The 23,143-nt window shown below is 53.9% G+C and overlaps 1 protein-coding gene and 1 long non-coding RNA gene across 8 annotated transcripts; one reads left to right on the forward strand and one right to left on the reverse strand.

Annotated features, from left to right (window-relative positions):
- The first annotated feature begins 594 nt into the window (after positions 1 to 594).
- On the forward strand, positions 595 to 21,391 carry ETNK2 (ethanolamine kinase 2). Of its 7 annotated transcripts, XR_638770.2 has the most exons (9): positions 595 to 1,182; positions 2,801 to 3,060; positions 6,004 to 6,126; positions 11,257 to 11,399; positions 12,574 to 12,657; positions 15,600 to 15,745; positions 18,108 to 18,287; positions 20,200 to 20,381; positions 20,858 to 21,391. XR_638770.2 is itself a non-coding variant. In XM_009189211.2 (8 exons), the coding sequence occupies exons 1-7, from the start codon at positions 925 to 927 to the stop codon at positions 18,276 to 18,278; spliced, it is 1,185 nt and encodes a 394-aa protein (XP_009187475.2). In that variant the 5' UTR covers positions 595 to 924; the 3' UTR covers positions 18,279 to 18,287; positions 20,200 to 21,391. The 7 variants fall into 7 exon arrangements, 5 of the variants coding, with proteins under 5 accessions (XP_009187475.2, XP_003893304.2, XP_009187482.2 ...); XM_009189211.2 differs by having other exon boundaries at positions 20,200 to 21,391; XM_003893255.3 differs by having other exon boundaries at positions 18,214 to 18,287; positions 20,200 to 21,391.
- Positions 9,501 to 11,320, reverse strand: LOC103878530. The gene is made up of 3 exons (XR_638759.1): positions 11,236 to 11,320; positions 10,458 to 10,597; positions 9,501 to 10,073 (listed from the first exon to the last, which is right to left on the reverse strand). It is a non-coding gene; the product is annotated as an uncharacterized LOC103878530 (long non-coding RNA).
- Positions 21,392 to 23,143: the final 1,752 nt, after the last annotated feature.

Raw genomic sequence — 23,143 nt, forward strand, 5'->3', positions numbered from 1 at the left:
CCCAAATGCCCAGCAAAGCACTGGGCTCGGGGACACCCACTTGCCTACTACCTGGCCCCATTCACATGCTCTGGATGGGACAGAGGCTTTAACTCAGCCTTGCCCCAATTCCTGCCCAGGAAATGCCCAAACACTCCAACGCCCTGGCTGTTCAGTGGCCTGCCAGGGGACAGCGCAGTCTGCTGGACTGGCACACTCTCACCCCAACGCTATCACCCAATGTTCCCTCTCCAAGGGCTGTGTTTCTGTCGGGGATGGGAGGTTGCCTGGGTGGTGGGTGGGGGCTCTCTGCAGGGAAGGACCTTTGAGATGTAGCAGGGGCCGCCCCTGCAGAGCCATTTCCCGGGGTCCGGGGACTGAGAGACAGAGAGCAGGGGCACAGAGGGGCGAGCCAAGTTGACGTCGTGGGAGCAGCGGATCTCTCTATTCCAGGATGAGATGGGGGCGCAGGACGAGCCCTCCCCCGCCTCCGCCCTAGGCTACCGGGAGAGAGCTGGAGTGTCGCGGCCTCGGAGGCCGGGAAGCCAGCCCCGGCGGGGACCCGAGCGGGGCGGAGCCAGCAGAGGCCCCACCCCCGGCGTCACCGGCCCCCAGGGGGGCGTCGCCCCCATCCAGCGCTCCAGGTAGCGGCGGCCGCAGCTGCCGGCGGTGGCTGGCTGCGCTCCCCAGCGGCCCTCGGGCCGGGGCGGGGGCGGGCCGGGGGCGTTCCCGCGGGCTGCCGCCCGTGATGTCACAATCGCGGCGGGCCGCAGCGCTCCGGGGTCGGCGGTGGGCGGCGGGCCGCGAGCCGGCGATCGAAGCGGGCAGCTCGCGCCTGAGTCATGGACTTCCCCTGGCCCCTCCTCTACCACTCCCACTCCCTCGCCGGGCCCCCCCGCCGGGGCTAGCGTCCGCCGCGGCTCCGAGGGGGTGGGGCTGCTGGGAATGGCTGTGCCCCCTTCGGCCCCTCAGCCGCGAGCGTCCTTTCACCTGAGGAGGCACACGCCTTGCCCGCAGTGCTCATGGGGCATGGAGGAGAAGGCGGCGGCCAGCGCCGGCTGCCGGGAGCCGCCGGGCCCCCCGAGGGCCGCCGCCGTCGCGTACTTCGGCATTTCCGTGGACCCGGACGACATCCTTCCCGGGGCCCTGCGCCTCATTCAGGAGCTGCGGCCGCATTGGAAACCCGAGCAAGTTCGGACCAAGGTAGCGGAGTGGGCGCGGGGCCGAGGATGGGGTCCTGCCAGGGCTGCCAGGGGGATGCGGGGACCCCGTCCTCGCATCTTTCCGGGTATTGGTCCCAGGGGTGAGCGGCTGCTTCGCCAGAAAGGTTTGGAACGTGGTTGTGTACGGATTTATTTCGTCCCTAAGCAAAACTAGGCTCACACCTCCCTCGGCCCTGCACACGCCCCCCTCCTCCTGGGGCTCTTAGGCACGCCGGGTGGCCACCTGCCCACTGTCGGCATGCTGGGTGTGCGGGCCGCACCCCCGTCGCTGCGTGCTGGTGCCCCTCACTGCCCAGAAGCGCGTACCCAGCCAGCTCTGAAACCTGAGGAAGCGGGAACTTTTAAGAGACCCCCACAGCCATACCCCGTGCACTGCTGCCCCTTCTCCACCCCACGGTGGGAGCAAATCCTCCAGGCTCTGAGCTACCCCTGTGTTTCCCAGGAGCCACCCTGTGGAATTCCAGCTAGCACTCAGCTCCTCACCATCGCTGCAGGCTCAGGCTCAGCACCCCCACACAGGCCATCTTCCCCAGCCCCAGCTGGACACAGGTCCCGGGACATACCTGTGGGCAGAGCCACTTACTGAGCCTTAGGCTAACTCCCCAGCCGACTACCTCCAGCCCCGCTGTGGGCTGCCTGTGGAGGAAGGTGCCGAGTGGGGCGCTTGTAGCTTTTGCTGGAATGGTAGCGGCTCCATGCAGATGGGCATTCTGGGGTGGGGTGGGGGCAAAGTTGTGGGGAGGTTCTAAACCAAGTGTGGAGGCTGACAGAACCCGCCCTGGGGGAGGGAGTAGCGTTTTCAAAAGGAAAGGCCCAGTTTGGTATAAGACTGTCAAGACATCAAGCAGGCCTGAGGTTAATTCCAGCACTGACCTAATGTGCCATCTGCCAGTCCCTCCCCTCTCCTGCCTCAGTTTCCCTACCTAGAATTGGTTCAGATGACCTCTAAGGCCCTCCCAGCTCTGTTATATTGTGCTCTACAAATTCTATGGTTCCTTTCTCCTTATCACCCTGCTGCGCAGAGAACCTTGCTCGCAGCCCAGTTGTCTCCTGTCTCTTCCGGTAAGGACCTCTGGCCACTAAAGTCCTGGGATGGGTGCCAACCTCAGTACCCTCCTTGTACCTCCACCACTGGATGGGGCAAGGGGTAGAGCAGAGCCCACTGCCCGGCACAAGGTGAGAGGCAGCTGGTCAGGACGTAGTGTTCTGGGCAACTCCCAGCCCTCCCCTGCCACATTCTGGTCCCTGTCGTTTCTTTCCATACTGGGATGGAGGGTAAGAAGTAGGAGGGGGCTTCTACCTCCCAAGTAGTGTGGAAATTTCTCCATTGCCAAATCCCATTCACTAGAGGCAGACCCAGGAGTGTGTGGGAGCTGAACCCACTACCATTTTTTTTCTTGAACTCATAGAGACTGGAGACCCCCAAGGTTGGGGACAGAGTGGAGCATGAGTGACTGGGCTAAAGCACGGGGGGGCTTGGGGTGGCTGTGCTCAGCATTCAAACGAGCACCTCCTGCTGGAGCTACCGAGTCCAGGGGAGAGACCAGAGAGATCCTGCCCCACCTACCCACCCACGCACTGTCCTCTCCCCATGCTAGCGCTTCACGGATGGCATCACCAACAAGCTGGTGGCCTGCTACGTGGAGGAGGACATGCAGGACTGCGTGCTGGTCCGGGTGTATGGGGAGCGGACGGAGCTGCTGGTGGACCGGGAGAATGAGGTCAGAAACTTCCAGCTGCTGCGAGCACACGGCTGTGCCCCCAGACTCTACTGCACCTTCCAGAATGGGCTGTGCTATGAGTACATGCAGGGTGTGGCCCTGGGGCCTGAGCACATCCGTGAGCCCCGGCTTTTCAGGTGAGGAGGGTGCCAGGGCCTCTGTCTCTACTATTCTTCAGGCCTCGGGCTTGGAAATCCTTGGCATGTGGGGTCCATGGTAGAGAGTTGTAAGAGCTGTGAGTTCCCTGAAATTGCATGAAAAAATGCATGTTTATATGCATCGCTCTGCAGAGAGGGGCTGTTGCTTTCTACAGATTTGAAGTGGTGCCTGCTAGAAGGATGAGTTCTGGGGGAGGAAAGGAAGAATTGTGATGAACATGGGAGCAGAGGACGTGGTTCCCTAAGTGCAGTAGAGATCTGCTTCCTGGCACCATGCCTCAAATCTCTGCCCACTCCAAGTCTGACCTGGAAACATCTCAGAGCCTTAGAAACGAAATGTGAGCCAGATCCCCAGGGCACTCAGGGTTTTCTACCTCTGTCTCTGTTTGTCAAGGAAAATGGGCCCTATCCAGGGTACGCATGGTTTTACCCGCCCAGGGAGATGCTATCTCTTCTGCCAGTCTGAGCTCCTTCCGGGTTCCCTGACGAAGTGGGAACCCAGGTTTGGGGAACTGTCAAGGCCTCCTTTCAAAGGCTCACAAGAATCTGTGGCTCCTGGGGAGCCCCTCCCAGTAAATGCTTGGATGTGTAGGGCCCAGGAACTGGACTTTTCCTTCAAGCCCTGGGAATGCTGTGGAGACTGGAAAGAGGGAGGACCAAAGAAGGACCCCTAGCATCTCCCTCTCCTCTGTGCCAGAATAAGGATGGCAAGGAGTGTCCTCCTTCCTCCGTCCAATGCCATGAGCCACATGGAGGGCACCGAGGCTTGAGTGAGGCCTGAGGCAGGCTGGGGTTTACTCCTGACACTGGGACAGTGGCACAGGGGTCTGCCTAGGAGCCTTGGCATCTGCCCAGGCTAATCCAAGGGGAAGGAGGCCTTGCATACTGAGGGGAAACAAGCCCACCTGGGTGTAGAGCAAGAAGTTTCTTTACTTCCTCACCTGCCACCCACTTAACCCCAAATGCCCCTGGCTCTGTTTGTGCACGCCTTCTGCAGGGACTTAGAAGAAGAGGATCTGAGAGCTCTTCCACCTCCATGCTCATAAGCGGCTGGTCAGGCGGGATATTTGAGTTGTATATTGTAGCTGTGTGTGTGTGTGTGTGTGTGTGTATGTATGTCTTGAGGGTGTGACAGGCATACAAACCTATGCAGGGGTGTTTGCAGGCTCCAGTTGAACAGTTCCAATAGGACCCAGACTGGAGATGTGAAGTCAGAGTAGGGTACAAGGGACCCTGTCCTGACTTCTGCCACTGCACTCCCCCCAGCTCTCCCTCAGTCTGGTGCATATAAGCTCAGATATTAACAGGTCGTCACCACTCCCAGGATCCCTCCACCTCTGTGTATCCGATGCTGTCACTCATCCTCTCACGCAAACAATTACCATTGTCAAGAAGATTGAAGGTGGATTTAGGTTCCATAAGAAGAACGTGGCACCTGGGGTAGAGCCCAAAATTGGGATAGGTGTAGGAGGTAGGCCCTTCCTTGATAGTTTTCCCAGGATAGACCATCATCCCTCTGGGTGAAGGTGAATGTCTGTGGGGGAGGCCTCCAGGAGCCACCCTCTACATGTTCCCTTGAACCCCACCCCCAACCTCGGCCTGCTGAGGCTTTGTAGCATGAAAATGCTGAGTGTTGAGGTTACTTTCATTGCTATTCCAGACAACGGACCTATTGATATTCAAGAAAACGCTCTGTTCATGCTCTGTTCCGAATCTTCCTTTGGGAAGGGAAGGCCTGAGTCTCAGGTCTCTTTCCCTGCCTTGCCCAAACCCTGGCGGGTTCCCTTCTGCCCCAGGGCCTCTGGCCTTTGAAAGAAAGCACAGCCTTCCTCTCTCACCCACAAGGTTGCTGCCACACCCCTTGTCTCCCACCCTTTAGGAGGTGGGAGTCTTGGGGGCTTCCAGAGGAACCCCAAAACTGCTCTGTTATCCCAATAGGGTATGGCCTGCCTCTTCCCAGGGCCTTGCAAGAGAGAGAATGTCCCTGGAACAGCTTGGTAACAAGGTTTCAAACAGCCAATGCCTTTGTTGTCTTTCCCAGTGATTGTTATTCGAGCAACAGGCAGAGGCTGTATGTTGGAAGGAAGCTGAATGTTGGAGTCTTAGCAGACGGTTGGGGGGTGGGACAGCAGAAGGGAAGACTGGCAGAGGACTGGGAGGGCCTAGCTGGGACACAGGGCCTCAGGCGATGGGGTCTTTATCAAGGCCCTCCTTCTCTGACCAGTCAGTCTTCCACTCACCCCCACCTTCTCCCAGCAACCTTCCCTACCACCACTCCTCTCCTGAGACCTTGGATAATGTCCACAGGAGAACTTGAAAATAGAACGCTGGCTTGTTTTGCGTCCTTGGCACCCAGCCGCCAGCATCAACTCCCTATAGCAGAGGAAGGGGCTGCCCTGGGCCAGCCTGTTTCCCTCCCCACCTTGGCCAGGCTGATAAGAGGCGGGCATTTCTTCCCTGCCTGGCATCACTACCCCCTGATCTCTAGGTGCAAAGTGACCTATGTTCACGTCCCCTGAGAGGATGGATCAGAGTCTGGGGAGAGGAGGGCCCGGCCTGCCCCGCCCCCATCCCCAGGTGCCCGTCTGTTCTCAGGAGTTGCTATGGGTACACTGGGGTAGAACAAGGCCACTGACCTGTGACCAACAGCCCCACTGCTCTGCCCTTCTGCTCCCTGAGGCAGCCCCAGCCTGGCACTGGAAAGGGAGCTGCCAGACTAAGGTCTTAATTCATTTTCCTCCCTTGTGCTGAGACCTTCCTTCTGCAGGACCTGTGCTCCTAAGGGACTTGCAATCGTCCCATCCTTGGCCCTCTGGCTAGTGCCCTGGTGGGCCTGGAGGGCCCCTATCTGGCCAGCAGGGGATGAGTGGGGAAGGCAATGTCCCAGCACTGATGCTCTACTCTTCCTGTTCCCTGCTGTAGGTTAATCGCCTTAGAAATGGCAAAGATTCATACTATCCACGCCAACGGCAGCCTGCCCAAGCCCACCCTCTGGCACAAGATGTACAATTATTTCACGCTTGTGAAGAACGAGATCAACCCCAGGTACAAAGATCTGGGAGGGTCCAAGGCTGCCTTAATATGATCTCCCTTCCCCATCCTTTTGGCTCCAGCCCACCCTGCTAGGAGGTTTAAGGGCTCAGGTCCCGGGGAGGAGGCTGGGGAGTTTCTCCTGCAGTCCCTTCAGTCCTAGTTGCTAAGCCTCTGTCTCCAAGCAGAGTTGGGCCCGCTGACTAAGGAGCTTAGATGAGCAGTTTTATACCCATGTGCTCATTTCTCCTTCACTCTGTGCTTGTGGCAGGGACCAGGGTTGGGGACAACATTTCCCCATTTTACTTAGAGGATGCTGAAGCTCAGAGACTGAGCTTGGCCCAGTGTTATGGGGCTTGTGAAAGGCAGGGCTTCTGTTTCCCAGCCCAGGGCTCTTTCCACCTGCCCTGCCTTCTGAACCATGAGCAGGGCAGGGCCCTCAGAATGAGGTGGGACTGAGCTTAGCAACAGTCAGAAGACCTCAACTCATCAGCTGACAAGCCCTTGGAGACATCAAGGTTCCTGCTACTTCCCAAGACCCCTCTTGTCCCCATGTGCCTTAGGGGACCCTGCCCCCACCTTGCTCAGACTGACAGCTTGCTGCTTCCCTCACTGCTCTTCACAGGAAAGGAGATAGTCCACCCATCCTGACATTGCCCTTCCCCGATAAGACAGAGTTCCCTGAGTTTTCCCTTAAGCACTCTGACCAGCAACCTGAGAGTCCTCCAAGCCTTTAGACACCTGACTCCCCAGCACACCCTGAGTGCCGAGGAAAGGATGGAGGCCTGGAGGAAAGCGTGGTGTCTTGCCTTCCTTCCTCCAAAAAAAGGCAGTAGTGAGTCTCTGCTTCCTTCACGCTCCCTGCTGGGCTTGGCCATCACCCGTCTTCCAAATGTTCATGGGAGTAGGGTGCAGAAGAGGTTTGAGGTGAAGGGTGTGTCTTCTCTCTTCCAATAATAATTAACTCTATCCCCATTTTGAGTATGTCTCTGTCACACGCATGCATGACTTTATCTGCATCATCCCACGCCATGCTTATCCAGCACTGCTTTGGGACTATTTGTCCAAGGTGGCCCAGGCCTGCCCTCTCTTCGACCATGTTCAGACCTTGTATGTCAAATATTCTTTCTGGGACAAGGACCTCCTTTTCCCTTAGGGCTAGAACAGTTCATAGAGAACAGGTCCTTCCAACCCTTCAGCCCACAGCTCTTATTTGACAGATGGAAAACCGAGGCCCAGGGAGGGGATGGGACCTGCCCAAGGTCGCTGATCAGTGGCAGCTTAGCAACTAGAGCCAGGCTTCTGGTGCTCAGACATAATCCTTGATACTGCAGCTTCCTTTGACTGTGCTGTCACTGTGTGACCTTGGGGGTGACCTTATTGGGAGGGAGTAATCCTGGGAGAAGAGCTGGCCCAGTCTCTTTGCTCTTGTCACACCTTTGAACCTTGGACAAACCAAGTTGCTTAACTTCTTTGAGCCTCTTTAGGGGATGATCCATGCCCTAAGCTGCCTGAGTGCCCAAAAGCAGAACAATGATGAGCAATCATTTAGACGAGATAAGCACCTGGAGCTCCAGGCATTGCCTAATAACCCTGAATTATTCAATCCTTCATTTCACAGACATTGATTGACTGGAATTAAAACAATTTAAAAATGAATGTGACACTGGCCCTGCCCTCAAAGAGCTTAAGAGCCATCTAGGTACACAGGACATGCCCATACACAGCTGCAAAATAAGGCAGGATGTGTAATATATGCTGGGTATGCTGGGAGTGGGAGAACCAGGGAAAGTTGTCTTGGCAGAGTTGGCATGGCAGAAATGAGCAGGGAGGCTACTCCAACTGGAGGAGATGGCTGGAGCAGGGTTTGCTCCTGAGTGACGAGTAGATGAGGTTGGCTGGAGCAGATCTCTGGGAAGGGTCTAGGGGCAGGGGTGAACTACAGAGTTGGAGCTAGGTGGTAAGGGGCCTTAAATGTCAGGCTAAGTAGCCAAGATTTAATTTAGCAAGTAGTGGGAAGTCATGAAGATGTTTGCGTCAGAGATTCAGGCCAGTAACCTGACCAGGACTGGGCTTTAGGAAGAAAGTCCTCTAGCATCATGAGGGACAGATTGGTGGGGGAGGGTGGATTTGAGGTAGGGAGACCAGTTGGGAGTGATGTAGTTAAGTGGACAAGATCTAGGACTAGGATTCCCAAACTTTGAGCATAAGATTCCCCTGAAGTGCCCAACTTTGGAGATCGATTGAGAGGTCTTGCATTTGCACCCTAGGAAACGGCTTTTTTTTTTTTTTTTTTTTTTTTGCTCTGTCGCCCAGGCTGGAGTGCAGTGGGATGATCTCGGCTCACCACAACCTCTGTTTCCCAGGCTCAACTGATTCTTCTGCCTCAGCCTCCCAAGTAGCTGGGATTACCGGTGCCCGCCATCATGCCCTGCTGATTTTTGTGTTTTTAGTAGAGACAAGGTTTCGCCATGTTGGCCAGGCTGGTCTTGAACTCCTGGCCTCAAGTGATCCACCTGCCACAGCCTCTCAAAGTGCTGAGATTACAGGTGTAAGCCACTGTGCCCTGCCAGGAAGCCACATTTTGATAGGCACCCCAGGTGATTCTGAGGCAAGTGATAGAGGCAAGGGATTGAGGAATATTGCCCTAGGGCAACTTGAGGTGGCGGATGGAGAATAGGATGTGTCGGAGACTTGTGGAAATAGATTCGGTAGCCTCATTGTCGGACACGGATGTGTCCAGAGTGGCTGGGAGAACGTGGGGCAGATAACGGGGTCGGGCATCACGAGGAGATACCGGTGGGTTGGTTGGTGGGAGGGCAAAGGGATAAGCCAGTAAGCTCAAATGCCTAGAAAGAGCCCTGTGGGGAGAAAGTACTCTTGCCTGTCCAGATCTTGACAGCAGAGTAGAGACTGGCCAGGCAGCAGTCCTGATATCAGGAGGAACCCCAAAGCTTCCCTGCAGAGACCTCCAGCCCCCTCCTCCCCTTCCTGCTGGCCCTGGGGCAGAGGAGCAGGAGGAGCAGTTTTTCCTGGGCAGTGTTTCTGGGATGCGGTGGTGGTTATTCTTCTGCCAATTACGCCTTGAAAGAGCCCCGTGGTGGCCGGACTGAAGGTAGCGAAGCTGGCGATGTTTCAAGTGCTCAGGGAGGGAAGCAGAGCAGTGAGGGAGGCCCCGGGGAGATAGAAGGCCAGGATTGTTCCCACAGTAACCATCTGCATGGCCTTGGGGTGGGCAGGGTGGGGTTCAGACTGAGGTCAGGGATAGAGCAGCAGGCATCCTGGATGTCAGAGCCATGTTTTTCAGGCCAGGACCTGAGCAAACCAAAGGAACCCTCCTAATTCTTCTCTTTTGATGGTCTCAATCCAAGAAAAAAATATAAAAGGAATCTTAAAAGGTAGCTTCTTAAGGAGAGCCAGGACTGAAACACATGTTACGCAGACCTGTCAGCACAGATAAACTCCAGGAGGCATGGGGAAGGCCTCCCCCATATCACCCCTCCCAGCAGACTCCCTGGACTCAGAGGGGCCTTTGCAGAGCCTCTGAGGGGCACCCAGGCCTTCAGAGAGAGTGCACAGCCCTCACAATTAGGAGACTCCATTCGATTTGGATCCTTGGAGGGGCCGAGGACTGCTTTCCTTAGATGAAGAAGTAAAGGATCCAGCAGCGCAAGAGGTATCTGGAGGCTGGGAGGAAGACTCTTTCCTCCCTTGAGCCTCAGTTTCCCCATGGGGCTGGACTAGATGACCTCAGATCTTCTTGAGCTTTGACCTTCTCAAAGCCTGAAAGGGACCCTGCGCTCTCTTCCTTCTCCGGAGGGGACAGAGGAGTGCTTCAGTGGCTGAATACGCTTCCTCATGTTCTGGTCCCTGGGCTGGGTGAGGGAGTGATCGGTCTGTCCTGTGGGAAGGTGAGAGAGGGTCGGTCTCATTCTCATCCTCCTCTATGTGCTCTTGCTACGCTGGACAGAGAAACACAAACAGGTGACACAGGAATGGAGATAAAAGCCCAGCCTCCTCCCCTCTGCCCATTGGTGGTTCTAGGTTTTTAAGGACTGTGGTGTTTGGCCTTTTCAGTGTACACAGACCTGTGTGCCTCCTGGGGACCAAAGTTCAGAGCATGCAAGCACAGTGGACCCTCATCAGACTTCCACATGGCCTCTGATAACTTGATTGATTGGCTGATTTCTTCATTCCTCAACATGTGTTTCTTTCAGCAGAAATGGCTGCTGAGTGCATGGGATGGGGGTGGGGCAGAAGGAGAGGTGGACCCATGCATCTTTGTTCATTGCCCCCAAGTTGCACTTGCATGGTCTGGCAGGGGTCTGGGACAAGGGAACACTTACTCATAACTCAAGGTAGAAGGGACGAGTCACTGGGGAGCCACAAAGCAAGCATGCTCTCATTGAAGGCTTTAATGTTCCTTTGACAGTGTAGGAGTGAGCTAAAGAAGCTCTTGGTTTGCTTTCTCATGTGAGCCGATGGTCTGTTTGTGAAATGAGAGGTTAGACCAGACCATCTCTCTGGTCCTTTCTACCTGTGACATGGTCAGCTGCTGGGGTGAGAGGGGGGCACACCAGGATATACCTCTGCCTCCTCAAGAGAGCTCCATTGCTCCAGCTCCCTGCCAGGGCACTACTCTTCCTGCCGGGGAGGATCTTTGTGGGACTCAGCTCGACTTAGGGAGCTGTACTTCCTCCTGGGGAGTTTTCCCAGCATCCCAAGAGCAGGTCTGTTTTGCATCTCTCCCCACTGCTCCTTGTTCTTAGTCTGGAATCCCCGAGTCTGGACACTCATTCTCACCTGCCTTGTCCTTTCCCTGTGTCTCCTTCCTTACCCTCCTGTCCATTTCACAAAGTAGCAGGGATGCCCTTAGTCAGTGACTTTATGCCCTGCCTCATGCTTTTATGCCCATGTCTTTATCAGCTTCCTGGTGTAACCAGAGGAGTCAGAAGGGCAGGACACCTCAGTGCCATTTTACAGATGACAAAAGTGAGGGTCTAAGAGATTGGCCTTTTTTCCAAGGCCCCCCCTGCAGTAAGACAGAGGGAGTGATGAGGCTCAAACTCAGGGCTCTTGAGGCCAAGCACCTGCCTGTCTATCAGCCCTCCCTTCACTGGCTACCTTTTTTTTGCAACTGCCCAGCCTTTCTGCAGATGTCCCTAAGGTAGAGGTGTTGGAACAGGAGCTGGCCTGGCTGAAGGAGCATCTGTCCCAGCTGGAGTCCCCTGTGGTGTTTTGTCACAATGATCTGCTCTGCAAGAATATCATCTATGACAGCATCAAAGGTATGGCTTTTCTGGCCCTGGGGCAGTAGCAGGGCTTTGGTTGGTTGGTTAGCTGGCTTCATGGATCTGTTCCTCCGGCTGGCACTTGGACAAGCAAAAGGAGACCTGGATTTAGGTCTTAAGTTAATTTGTAGGAGGGAAGGAGGAAAGGAAATAAAAAATTCCTACTTTGAAAAGTCTGCACCAAGGGCCAGGCACAGTGGCTCATGCCTATAATCCTAGCACTTTGGGAGGCCAAAGCATGTGAATTGCTTAAGCCCAGGAATTCAAGACCAGCCCAGGCAGTGTGGTGAGACCCTGTCTCTACAAAAAAAAATACACAAAACTTTTCCTGGTTTGGTGGTACATGCCTATAGTCCTAGCTCCTTGGGAGGCTGAGGCAGGAGGATCACTTGAGCCTGGGAGGCGGAGGTTGCCGTGAGCCATGATGGAGTCACTATACTCCAGCCTGGGCAACAGAGCAAGAACCTATTAAAAAAAAAAAAAAGTCTGGCCAGGCGTGGTGGCTCATGCCTGTAATCCCAGCACTTTGGGAGGTCGAGACGGGTGGATCACAAGGTCAGGAGTTCAAGACCAGCCTGGCCAACATGGTGAAACCCCCCCCCCACATCTCTACTAAAAATACAAAAATTAGCCGGGCATGGTGGCATGCGCCTGTAATCCCAGTTACTCAGGAAGCTGAGGCAGAAGAATCGCTTCAACCAGGGAGGCAGAGGTTGGAGTGAGCTGAGATCGAGCCACCGTACTCTAGCCTGGGCGACAGAGCGAGACTCTGTCTCAAAACAAAAAGACAAAAACAAACAAAAAAAATCTGTGCCAAGAAAGAGAGAGAGAACAAACACCTCCTGGTGTTGCTGATGAGAGCATCACCCCAGGGGGTATTAATACTTAGCTTTATTCCTGATCCTTAGCCATGCTGAGGACAGCTGTCTTTAGATGAGGAGAGCCTGAAGATCCAGCTGTGTGAGAGGGACACTGGGAACTAGGAAGGGCAGATGGATGGATGGATGGAAAGAAGTAGCTTAGAAGACTGCTGCAGTGATGGGGTTGGGCAGGGTTGCTGCAGAGGCTGGCATCACTCAGTGGGTGCATCCCAGAGGTCTGCAGAAGCTTGACCAGGCTCTGTTGCCAGATCTCCTGGGCCAACTCTCATCGACTCTCCTCTACTTCATAGGTCACGTGCGGTTCATTGACTATGAATATGCTGGCTACAACTACCAAGCTTTTGACATTGGCAACCATTTCAACGAGTTTGCAGGTGAGAGGGGCATTACTACAGTCATGTGCTTTGTAGTGGTGTTTCAGTCAATGACGGACCGCATATAGATGGTGGTCCTATGAGATTACTGTATATTTACGGTAATAGATACCATTTTTTTTTTTTTGAGACGGAGTCTTGCTCTGTCACCCAGGCTGAAGGCTGGAGTGCAGTGGCGTGATCTCAGCTCACTGCAAGCTCTGCCCCCCAGGTTTACGCCGATCTCCTGCCTCAGCCTCCCATGTAGCTGGGACTAGAGGCACCCACATAGGTACCATATTTTTACTGTACCTTTTCTATGTTTGGATAAGTTTAGATACATAAATACTTAGCATTGTGTTACAGTTACCTACAGTATTCAGTACAGTAACATGCTGTACAGGTTTGTAGCCCAGGAGCAATACCATGCAGCCTAGGTGTGTAGTAGGCTGTCCCATCTGGGTTTGTGTAAGTACACTCTGATGATCACACAAAATCACCCGATGGTGCATTTCTCAGAAGGTATCCCTGTCATTAGGCAATACAGGACTAGATTTGACCAATGTTCAAAGCACCCTCTTTAGGGTGGGGACCAGGGCCAGGGTATGGGGAGGGTGGAGGCTAGATAGCTCTTGTCCTCCAAAATATCACAGCTTGAGGGGTTAAGTCACAGCCTGCTCTTAGAGAATTCCAAGTCTCATTGGGGGAAGCAGGACTCACATACACAGAGCAGACCTCTCCTAGCCCATATGGCACTTTGGTACAAATTAGGAAAATGTGACCTCTGTAGGATCCTGAAGATACTTAGCTTGGTACATGAATTAGAAAAAGACCCCTTCCTCCAGGTCGACACAGCTTAGATGATTGCTGCAGCTTGGCCAGCACAGCACAGGATGACTTCAGCCTCCACTCCTTTGTCCAAGCTCCTTTATGCCCAGTACAATTGTACATGGGGGCCTTACATGCAGACAAGGAGTAGAACAAGCTACAAGTAGCTGTTTGCCTGGTGGCCTGATGAGAATCATCTAAGTAGAATCTAAGTATGTGCTATGTAATTTGACTCCCTAAGTTCAGTTTCTGGCTTTGCTGCTTATTGGCTGTGTGACCCTTGGGCAGTTTATTTACCCTCTCTGTGCCCCTATAAAATGGAGATGATGATAGTACCCACCTCATAGTGTTGATATGAGACACACACACACACATATGTGTGACACATACTAGGCATTGTATTGGCGTTTGCTGCTGTGATTAGACTGGGAAGCTTTCCGGGAGTGGGGATGGGAGAGGCAGGATGGGGGGTGATTCCTAGGAGTGGGCAGGTGTTCTATAAAGGCATAGTATGCACAATGGAACCATCTGTGTAGAGGAAGCAGGGCAGGATTTTCCAGCTTGAGGGTTAATTAGATGGGACCGAGGAGGCAATTCACATGGGACAGAGCTGGACACGGGCTGGAGAGCTGTCCCCAGACTAGCACGGTGAGGTGTTCCCATGATGGGGCGAGGCCCTGTGGCTCAGGATAGGAGAGGCATGCCCAGGCCAACTGGAGAGCCACTCTCCAGCCCCATCAGGCCAATTGTGTTCCTTCTGGAACCCCAGGTGATCAATCTGTCGAGCAATGATTGTACCTGAGAGTACCCCTAGGAACCCCCGGGGCGATGGAGCCTCAGCTGGGCAGAGCAGCTGAGCCTCGGGGTGTGGCTTGGAGCAGAGGCTGGCACTGGCAGGGCCCTGGGTCTGGGAATTCTTGGCTGCCAGGCTCACTGGCCTTTCCACAAGGGATAATTCTTAAGCATTTTAAGTCCTCCTCGCCCACGGCACAGAGCAAAGTCCAACTGGAATTTCTCCAAAGGGGTAGATTGCAGCCTGCTCCCAAGTTGAGAATGGAGGAGGAAGAACCTAGCCTGGGGGAAGGGAGAGAGCTGGGGAGATCCCGACCTGGGGAGAGGGGCCTCATGGCTGCGCAGGAGTGAGGAAGACACAGTTCTGGGCATTGGGAGATGGAGTTCCAGCCCTGACTCTGCCTCTAACCACCATATGACCTTGGGTACATTTCTTCTCCTCTCTGGGCCTCCGTTTCTACATCTGTTCCAGGAGATTCTTTTCTAGCCACACTCCTGGAGCCTCAGGAGACTGCATATGTTTCTCCAGGGATATAAAGGAAGCTTGAGAAGGACAAGAAGAAGAGGAAGGAGGGAACCCTGGAGAAGGTGGCCCAGTCCTGGTCCTCCTGTCTTAAACCACTTCTTTCTGTACCAGCTTTGAAGCTGTGGTTTCTTCCACCATGCCCGGGATGAGCTGGTGGTACTGGGTTGGCAGCTGGAGGGCTATGGCGGGGCTGGAAGGAACCAGAGCCATCCAATCCATGGGTTCCCAGCCTGGCTACACATCAGAGCCATCTAGGGAACTGGACTGGGGTGGGGGTGCTCTCCAGGTGATGTTTTTAAATAGCCTCTTAACACCAGGAAGCCATGTTTGATATCCCTACATGAAGTCCCTTCATTTGATAAATGAAGAAATTTCGGCCAGTGATAGGAAAGGGTTCCCCCTAAGGCTAACAAGGTTAGCATAAGACCTAGGGCTAGTAATGCTGATCCAGTGCTTTTCACTGAGGGCCTCCTGCACATGGTCATTTTTGTGCAGGGGTTGGGAGAGACAGTGGTGCTGTCTTGAGGGGTTCCCGTCACTCCCAGGACAGTGTCTTGCCCCTTAACCAGTCTGCCTCTCTCTCTCTGCTTTCCTCAATCCCACAGAAGCAGTGCTCCTAGCTGGGATGGGGTAGACCCCACACTAGCTGAGTTTCATACTCAAAGAAGCTGCCTTCTCAGGGCCGCCTCTTTAGGCACAGCCCCACAGGTCAAAGGAGATGGGAGTTTGAGGGGAGAAGGGAACACCTACTGAGCTTGAGGAGACCCTAGGTGGGCTCATCTCCAAGCAACTTGTGTCTGGCCTGCCTCCCCATCAGGCGTGAATGAGGTGGATTACTGCCTGTACCCGGCGCGGGAGACCCAGCTGCAGTGGCTGCACTACTACCTGCAGGCACAAAAGGGGATGGCCGTGACCCCCAGGGAGGTGGAAAGGCTCTACGTGCAAGTCAACAAGTTTGCCCTGGTGAGTGCCTTGTGACTAGGGCTGGCACAGGAAAGGAGTCAGCAGGAGGGACTGGTGACCCAACTAGCCTCCTACCCAGAGCCCAAGGTCAGGTGAGAGCCTGGGGACACCCATCCCCAGCTCCTGACCCCACCCTAGAGGTGAAGCCTGGTAAGAGCTGTCTTAGGCAGCCCTTAATACTTGATGCCCTGTTCCCTGCTCCCCAAGCCCCACCAAGTCTAGGCTCTCTCCTTTCTAGAGAAATACTTCCAAGAAATATCCTAGCTTCCTATGTTAGCAGTTTTCTTGTTTGAATAAGTAGTTCTTTCTACTGTCTAACCTCAGCCCTTCATGTTGCAGTTAAATTCATCCATATATATACTTTTTTTTTTTTTTTTTTTTGAGGCAGAGTCTCACTCTTGTTGACCAGGCTGGAGAGCGATGGCACTATCTCGGCTCACTGCAACCTCTGCCTCTCAGGTTCAAGCCATTCTCCTGCCCTCAGCCTCCCAAGTAACTGGGATTACAGGCATGTACCACCACACCCAGCTAGTTTTTTTGTATTTTTAGTAGAGACAGGGTTTCACAATGTTGGCCAGGCTGGTCTTGAACTCCTGACCTCAGGTGATTAGCCCACCTCTGCCTCCCAAAGTGTTGGGATTATAGGAGTGAACCACTGCGCCCGGCATACATACATACATATATATTGTGTGTATATATATATGTATATATACTTTTTTTGAGATAGGGTCCCACTCTGTCATCCAGGCTGGAGCACAGTGACACAATCGTAGCTCACTGCTGCCTTAAACTCCCAGGCTCAAGCGATCCTCCCACCTCAGCCTCCTGAGTAGCTAGGATTACAGGTGTGTGCCACCACGCCTGGCTAATTTCTTTGAACTTATTGTAGAGATAGGGTATTGCTATGTTGCCCAGGCTGGTTTCTAATTCCTGGTCTCAAATGATCCTCCCACCTCAGCCTTCCCAGTAGCTAAGGTTATAGGCGTGAGCTACCATAACCTTTAGAGAAGATACAGAATGTCAAGCTCTAATCCTTCTTTGTAACTACCTCTACTGACTCAGCACTCTAAGTAAACTTTTCCCGACAGGCTCTTCCTGCTCAAATGACTGTGCTGTCAGTTCTCAATTTTGAATGCCCCTTATCCAAGGTGCTGGTTCATGCCAAGTCTCCACTGGTGTGTGCCCAGGGATTCCTAACTAGCCTCATTAATGTCAGCTGTGCATAAGAAGCTAAGGCAGCTGCTTTGAATTTCACAGTACAGAAGAGAGCTAAATACAATCTTTACTTTTCTGTAATTTCAGAATCCCTATTCTGTTTTCCTCACTGAGTCTACATTAGGTTCTTCCTCCTCAGTCTTTAGACTTTAAGACCTTAAGAACAAGCCTTCCTCTTGCTAAGTTTTTTAGTGATCATTCATATGTGCTAGCTTATCTATGCCCCTTTTAAGGAATGGAAAGGAAATAAAGTGGAGGGAGGTACTTTGTAGCCAACCCCTGAGTGAGGAAGACTCTGGGATGGGGTGGGAATGGGATGGGAGAGCCACAAGGGTTGGGGGACGCACATGGGAAAGCGATGGCATCACTAGTGTTTGTTCAGGGGTAGACAGGAACCACAGCTCCCTGGCTTTATTTTAGTTTAGATTCAGAGGTCCACATGCAGGTTTGCTATATAGGTAACCCGCCTGTCACCGGGGTTTGGTGTACAGATTGTTCCATCACCCAGGTAATAAGCATAGTGTGACAGGTAGTTTTTCGATCCTCACCCTCCTCCCACCCAATCCCTGGCTTCTTGAGCCTGAGGTGACCTGGGCCTGGTGGGTACCTCTAGCCACAAGGAAAGCACAGTTTGATGCTTAGCAAATGCCCAGACTTGGGGGATTCTTGTTTCCATATTTAGGTTCATTTTCCAACCTAACCAGCCTCCCAATAGAAGAGAGGAAAAGGCGTGGAGGAGGTTAGTGTAGGGATCTTCCAGCAGACATGTGGCCAGGGCACTGCTGCCCATCACTCTTCCTTCCCTGCACCTTCCTGAAGAGCACCAGTCCCCACTGGCCATTAGGCCTAAGCTCTGGCTTAGGGGTTCACCTTGGCCTGGATACCTTGGCCTTGAAGACTCCAAGAGATCTCCCTGGGTAGGGAAGAGACCAGAGGTGGAGTGTGGGTCCTGCTTAGGTTGTGGGAACCCCCCAGAATTCCTCACTACTGACTACCTGCCTTAGGGTTGGTAAACATTCGGGCCTTGGTAGAACTGGCTCTGCCCGCCTTTCTCTAGAAGGAGTGGAGGCTCCCAATGCTGTGCAGTGACTTGGCCTCCAGAATTTCCCCAGCTTGTGCTAGGGAGACCCCACCACATCTCTTCCAGGGTCCTAGCTGTGTGTCTTCCACAATGACTGCATCCCTCCAGCGCTGTAGAGTTGGAAACAGGCATGGGGAGATTGCCAGGCTGACCCTCTCTGGTCTGTTTCCAGGCGTCTCACTTCTTCTGGGCTCTCTGGGCCCTCATCCAGAACCAGTACTCCACCATCCACTTTGATTTCCTCAGGTGAGTGCGGGGGGTGATGGGGGGGCGTGGAGAAAAGGGAGAGCCTTGGTTGAGCCCAGGGTGTGGGCAAAGGACAGCCCAGGCAGAATGCCCAGAGTCCGCTCCCTTGCTCTGCTGACTCGCCCCCGTTCTAGCTCATTTCCAGTGGGGCCGCTATCCCCAGGGGATGCCAGGAAAGTACCACTCTGAAAAGAGAAGTGTCACATCCTCCCTGTTCCTCACAGGAGGTCTGCTAGTCCCCACCAAATCCTGCTGCCTACTCCACTCCCTGCCCTGCTGCCAGCGCACCTATCCACGGAGCCTGGTGGTGGATGCAATCGTTGAAAATCAGTCTGAACAATCACAGATCCTACCTCGTTTTAACAGCAGAGAGGACAGAGGTCCAGAGCGCAGAAGTGATTTGCTGAAGCCATGCAGTGGTTAAGTGTTTGCCATGCTGCCTTCTGGTTGGGCGACAGACCCAGCTACTCCTTCAGTGGCTCCTAGTGATATATAGGGACTGTAGCTAGCTGCTGCTTGTGTATTGATGATTCAGGGAGTCCCTGTCCTGTGAGGTTCCTATGTCCCTAAGGGCCAGGAATCATTTCTCCATTCTGGTCCAGGGCCTTGCCCTTCTCCTTCTCACCCACCTTCAGCTGAAAGGGAATCACTAGCCTGGTTTCAAAGTGTTCACAACTATTAGAGAAATGCAAATGAAAAGCATAGTGAGATGTCGCCTCACACCCATTAGGATGGCTGCTATTAAAAAACAGAAGATAATAATTGTTGGTAAGGATGTGCAGGAATTGAAACCTTTCTGCACCATTGGTGGGAATGTAAAATGGTGAGCTACTATGGAAAACAGTAGGGTGGTTCCTCAAAAAATAAAAATATAACAACCGTATGATCCAGCAATCTCATTTCTGGGTGGGTAGCCAAAATAATTGAAAGCAAACTCTCAGAGAAATATTTATATACCTATGTTCACAGCAACATTATTCTTGGCACAGTAGCCAAGAGATGGAAGCAACCCGGATGTCTGCCAACAGATGAATGAATGAATAAAATACGGTCTATACATACAATAGAATATTACTCAGCCTTAAAAACGAAGGAAATCGTGTCACTTGCTACAACATGGATGAATCTTGAGGACATTATGCTAAATAAGCCAGTCATGAAAAGACAAATATGGTTCTATAAGAGATAACTAAAGCAGTCAAATCCATAGAAACCAGAATTGTTGCCAGGGGGTAGGGAGAGGGAGCAATGGAGAGTATCGCTTAATAGGTCTGGTTTCGGTTGTCCAAAAGGAAAAAGTTGTAGATATTCATTTGCACAGCAATATGTATATAAGAACTGTAAAACCAAAACTCCAAACAAGCATATTTGTGGAAGGGTTTCTCTAGTCTGATCTAAAAAGAAAAAAAAAATGTAGTTGCAATAAAAAAAAAAAAAAAATAGGCTGGGCGCAGTGGCTCATGCCTGTATTCCCAGTACTTTGGGAGGCCATGGCGGGCTGATTGCTTGAGCTCAGGAGTTCGAGATCAGCCTGGGCAACATGGTGAAACCCCATCTCTACAAAAAATACAAAAATTAGCCAGGTGTGGTGGCGTGCACCTGTAATCCCAGTTATTCTGGAGGCTAAGTGGAAGGATCATCAGAGCCCGGGAGGCAGAGGTTGCAGTGAGCCAAGATCGTGCCATTGCACTCCAGCCTGGGTGACAGAGCCAGACCCTGTCTCAAAACAAATAAATATTAAACATTTAAAAAGAAGCAAAAGAAATAATAATACTAACCAGTCTGGGTTGGGGTTGATCTGCTCAGACTTAGATAGGCCTAGAGCCACTGAGAAACTTTATGATGTGAGCACCCCCAGCAGGGCCCACCTGGCTTTCTTCCTCACACCCAGCTTCCTTCTGTCTTCCCCTAGGTACGCAGTGATCCGATTCAACCAGTACTTCAAGGTGAAGCCTCAAGTGTCAGCCTTGGAGATGCCAAAGTGACCAGCCACCCCATCCCTCCCCTACCCATCCGTCTGGCCAGACCTGTTCCCCAGAGCTCAATTCTGCGCTCTGGGGTCCACACCCTTGGACAAGGTGGGAGAGGGGACAGGTGGGTGTCCAGGGAGAAGGCTCTGTCCCTGCCGCCAGCCCCCAGTGGTTGCCACTGAAGACCTCATTCTCCTGTCTGGAGGGGCTGATAGGACCCCCTTCTGGGGGTCCCCTTCACCCCACCAGGTTTGGGAGGAAGTGCCTGCAGCCAGGTCCTGGACCATAACCACCCCTGGGAAACACATCATTCCCAGCCTCAGGCCCTGCTGGAATTGGGGCTGCCTTATATGTGTGTTTACCCCTTCCTGGCCTGGGGAAGGAGGCGGGGAGGGCTCCTTTCTACCTCCAGTGCCCTGAGCCTCCAGTCCGTCTCCCCCTGCATGCCCCCACGTGGGAGGTGCTGAGCTCCAAACCAGCATCACACCAACTCTGACACATGGATGTACATATCTTGGTGACGGGTGGGGGCCAAGAATTGAGCATGACATCTTCCCCAGCAGCCACCTCATCTGAGACCCCTCACCTTCCCCAAACCAGATCCAATCAAACCTCACCCCGAGGAAACATGCTCCCCAACGTGCTCTCCTGTGCTTCTGTTTTGTCCCCCTGCTGAGGGGACAGAAGAGGGAGTGGTGAGGCCCTGGACCTCCAGAGCCTGGCTCTGCTTCGTGCTGTGGCTTGGTCAGAGGGGACGTGGCCAAGGGTGAGGTGGCCAAAACCAGAACCAGCAGTCTCCTGCCTCGTTCCCTCCCTGGCCCTCAGGCCCTCCTTCCAGGGGTGTCTCTCCAGCTCTACTTTATGTCCTGAAGCTGACCCAAGGTCTTCCTATCTGGGAATGCCTAGTGGGAGCCAAGAGGATGGGGTGGGGGCCGGGGCCCCCCAGGGTCCAGCGTGGGAGAGCCTGGGCAGGATCCCATCAGAAAGGTGCTGACTCAGCTGGTTGCCCGGACACTCAACAGCCTCCACCTCCTTTCTGCCCTCACAGCTCCTGGGGCCTTCCTGGCTCTGGCCCAGAAAGTGATTCATTTGTAAATTATCATGGTTTTCTGCATTAAAATGCTCATTTCCGGACTGCTGTGTCTGAGTGACAATGGTGAGGAACTGACCCCTGCGTGGGGGCTGAGGGGTGCTGTAACCCCTCCTGATGTCCACCTGGGCTTCATGCTGAAGTCAAGGTAGCCACCTGCACACATCCTCCTGTGCACCTAGCTCCGAAGGCTCTGGGCAGGGCCCCTATTTCTCTCACTCAGCTTCTCTGCCTTTGACTCTCTTGGTAGAACCTACCAGTCAAACCTGGTAAAGTGCTGCTTAGAGGGAACTAGGCTGTGGATTACAAGGACTTTGGCTGACTCGGGACATGAACCAGTGACATCCTAAAAAGAAGTGCTCAGGACATCTTTCTGGGTCATCTCTGGCTCCCAGCTGTCGGTGGGGTGGGGAAGGGGCTGCTCTGCCTGAGAACAGGCAGGAGTGATTTCTGGAACCAATCCGTCACTTTCTCAGAAGGCCAGAGGGAAGGAAGAGCAGAAACTCAAAGATGAGAAGGAGGCACCCCTCTTAGCAGCCCAGTCACTCCGGCTGTACTTCCCAGGCTGTGCACCAGGCAGCAGCTGCTCCAGGACTGCCCCCCTGCCAGTAAGTGCCCAGTGCCCTTAGGGGCAGCAGAGGCAACAGCAGCAGCAGCCTGCCAGGTGGACTCTGGTTGTTTGGCTTTTGCCTGCAAAAAGCACCCTGGTGCCATGGCAACCACTGGAGCTGGCACCTTCAAGGTCATGGTGATCCAGCATAGCCAGGCCTTCTATGGGCAGCAGCCTTGGGGGTTACCAGTGGGGGGGACATGGGCGAAAGAGGTGCCCAGACATAGGGATGGTGCCAAGGCTGGTCAAGTAGGGGCCCCCTGGGGGTCACCCGTGGGGTCAGGTGGTCACAGCCACGACCTGTCTGGACTAAACAGCAGTGTCCCCGCTCCTTGTTCCTCTCCGAGCCACCTCTGGAATTGAGGGCAGAATTAACACTGTGAAGCCAGCTTTGTTTCCAGCCTCCTGGGCCTTGATGCTGTTGCGCTGGAGACAAGTGTCGCACTGGTGAGTAGGGAATGGCTGGGACAGAGCCCCCTGCAGGTATTACCCTGTGCCCCTAAGGCCCTGGCCACCATCTGCATGGGAAGGAATTAACAGCAGCCATCATCCCACTGCTGCCTCTAAGAAGGTATTCTCATTCCCCCAGCCCTCCAGCGGAGTGAGCTGGTGTGGTGGCAGGGAACACAATCCTGTCCCCCAAAGACTGCGAGTTCCTCCTTCGCTCCTTTCACTGCCACCCAGGCTAACCAGCACTCCTGCCCTCCTGGCTGAACACCGGGCCTGGGAGCCTCCCAAGTGTGATCTGGGCTCCACCCCCTCGGGCCCCTTCCAAGACTCTTAGCAAAGGGCTCTAGTTAAAGGACACCCGGGCATATCCATCTTCCCAACGGGCTCTGCCCCACGGTCTCTGCCGGAGACGCACGGAAGGGACGAACTTGTGGCCCAGCTTTCCCGGTAATGACCACGCCACTCTGCTCCTGGCCTCTGCAACCACCTGGCCCCATCCTGCCTCTCATGGGACAGGGGGTGGGGCTCCATGGCCCACTACTGTGTCTCAGCAGATGGAATAAGGCAGGCAAGACAAGAGCACTTGGAGAAGGGAAGAGGAACTCAGGACCGACAGGTGGGAATGAGCCAGGTTAGGAGAGTCTTGAGACTGGCAGGACCTGGTTTGGAAAAGTGGAGGAGGCCAAGGGCCGAGGTCGGAGGCGGGAGGGGATAGACAGTGGGAGGTGCAATGAGC

This window comes from Papio anubis, chromosome 1 (genome assembly GCF_008728515.1).
Source record: "Papio anubis isolate 15944 chromosome 1, Panubis1.0, whole genome shotgun sequence".
Classification (NCBI taxonomy): domain Eukaryota; kingdom Metazoa; phylum Chordata; class Mammalia; order Primates; family Cercopithecidae; genus Papio; species Papio anubis.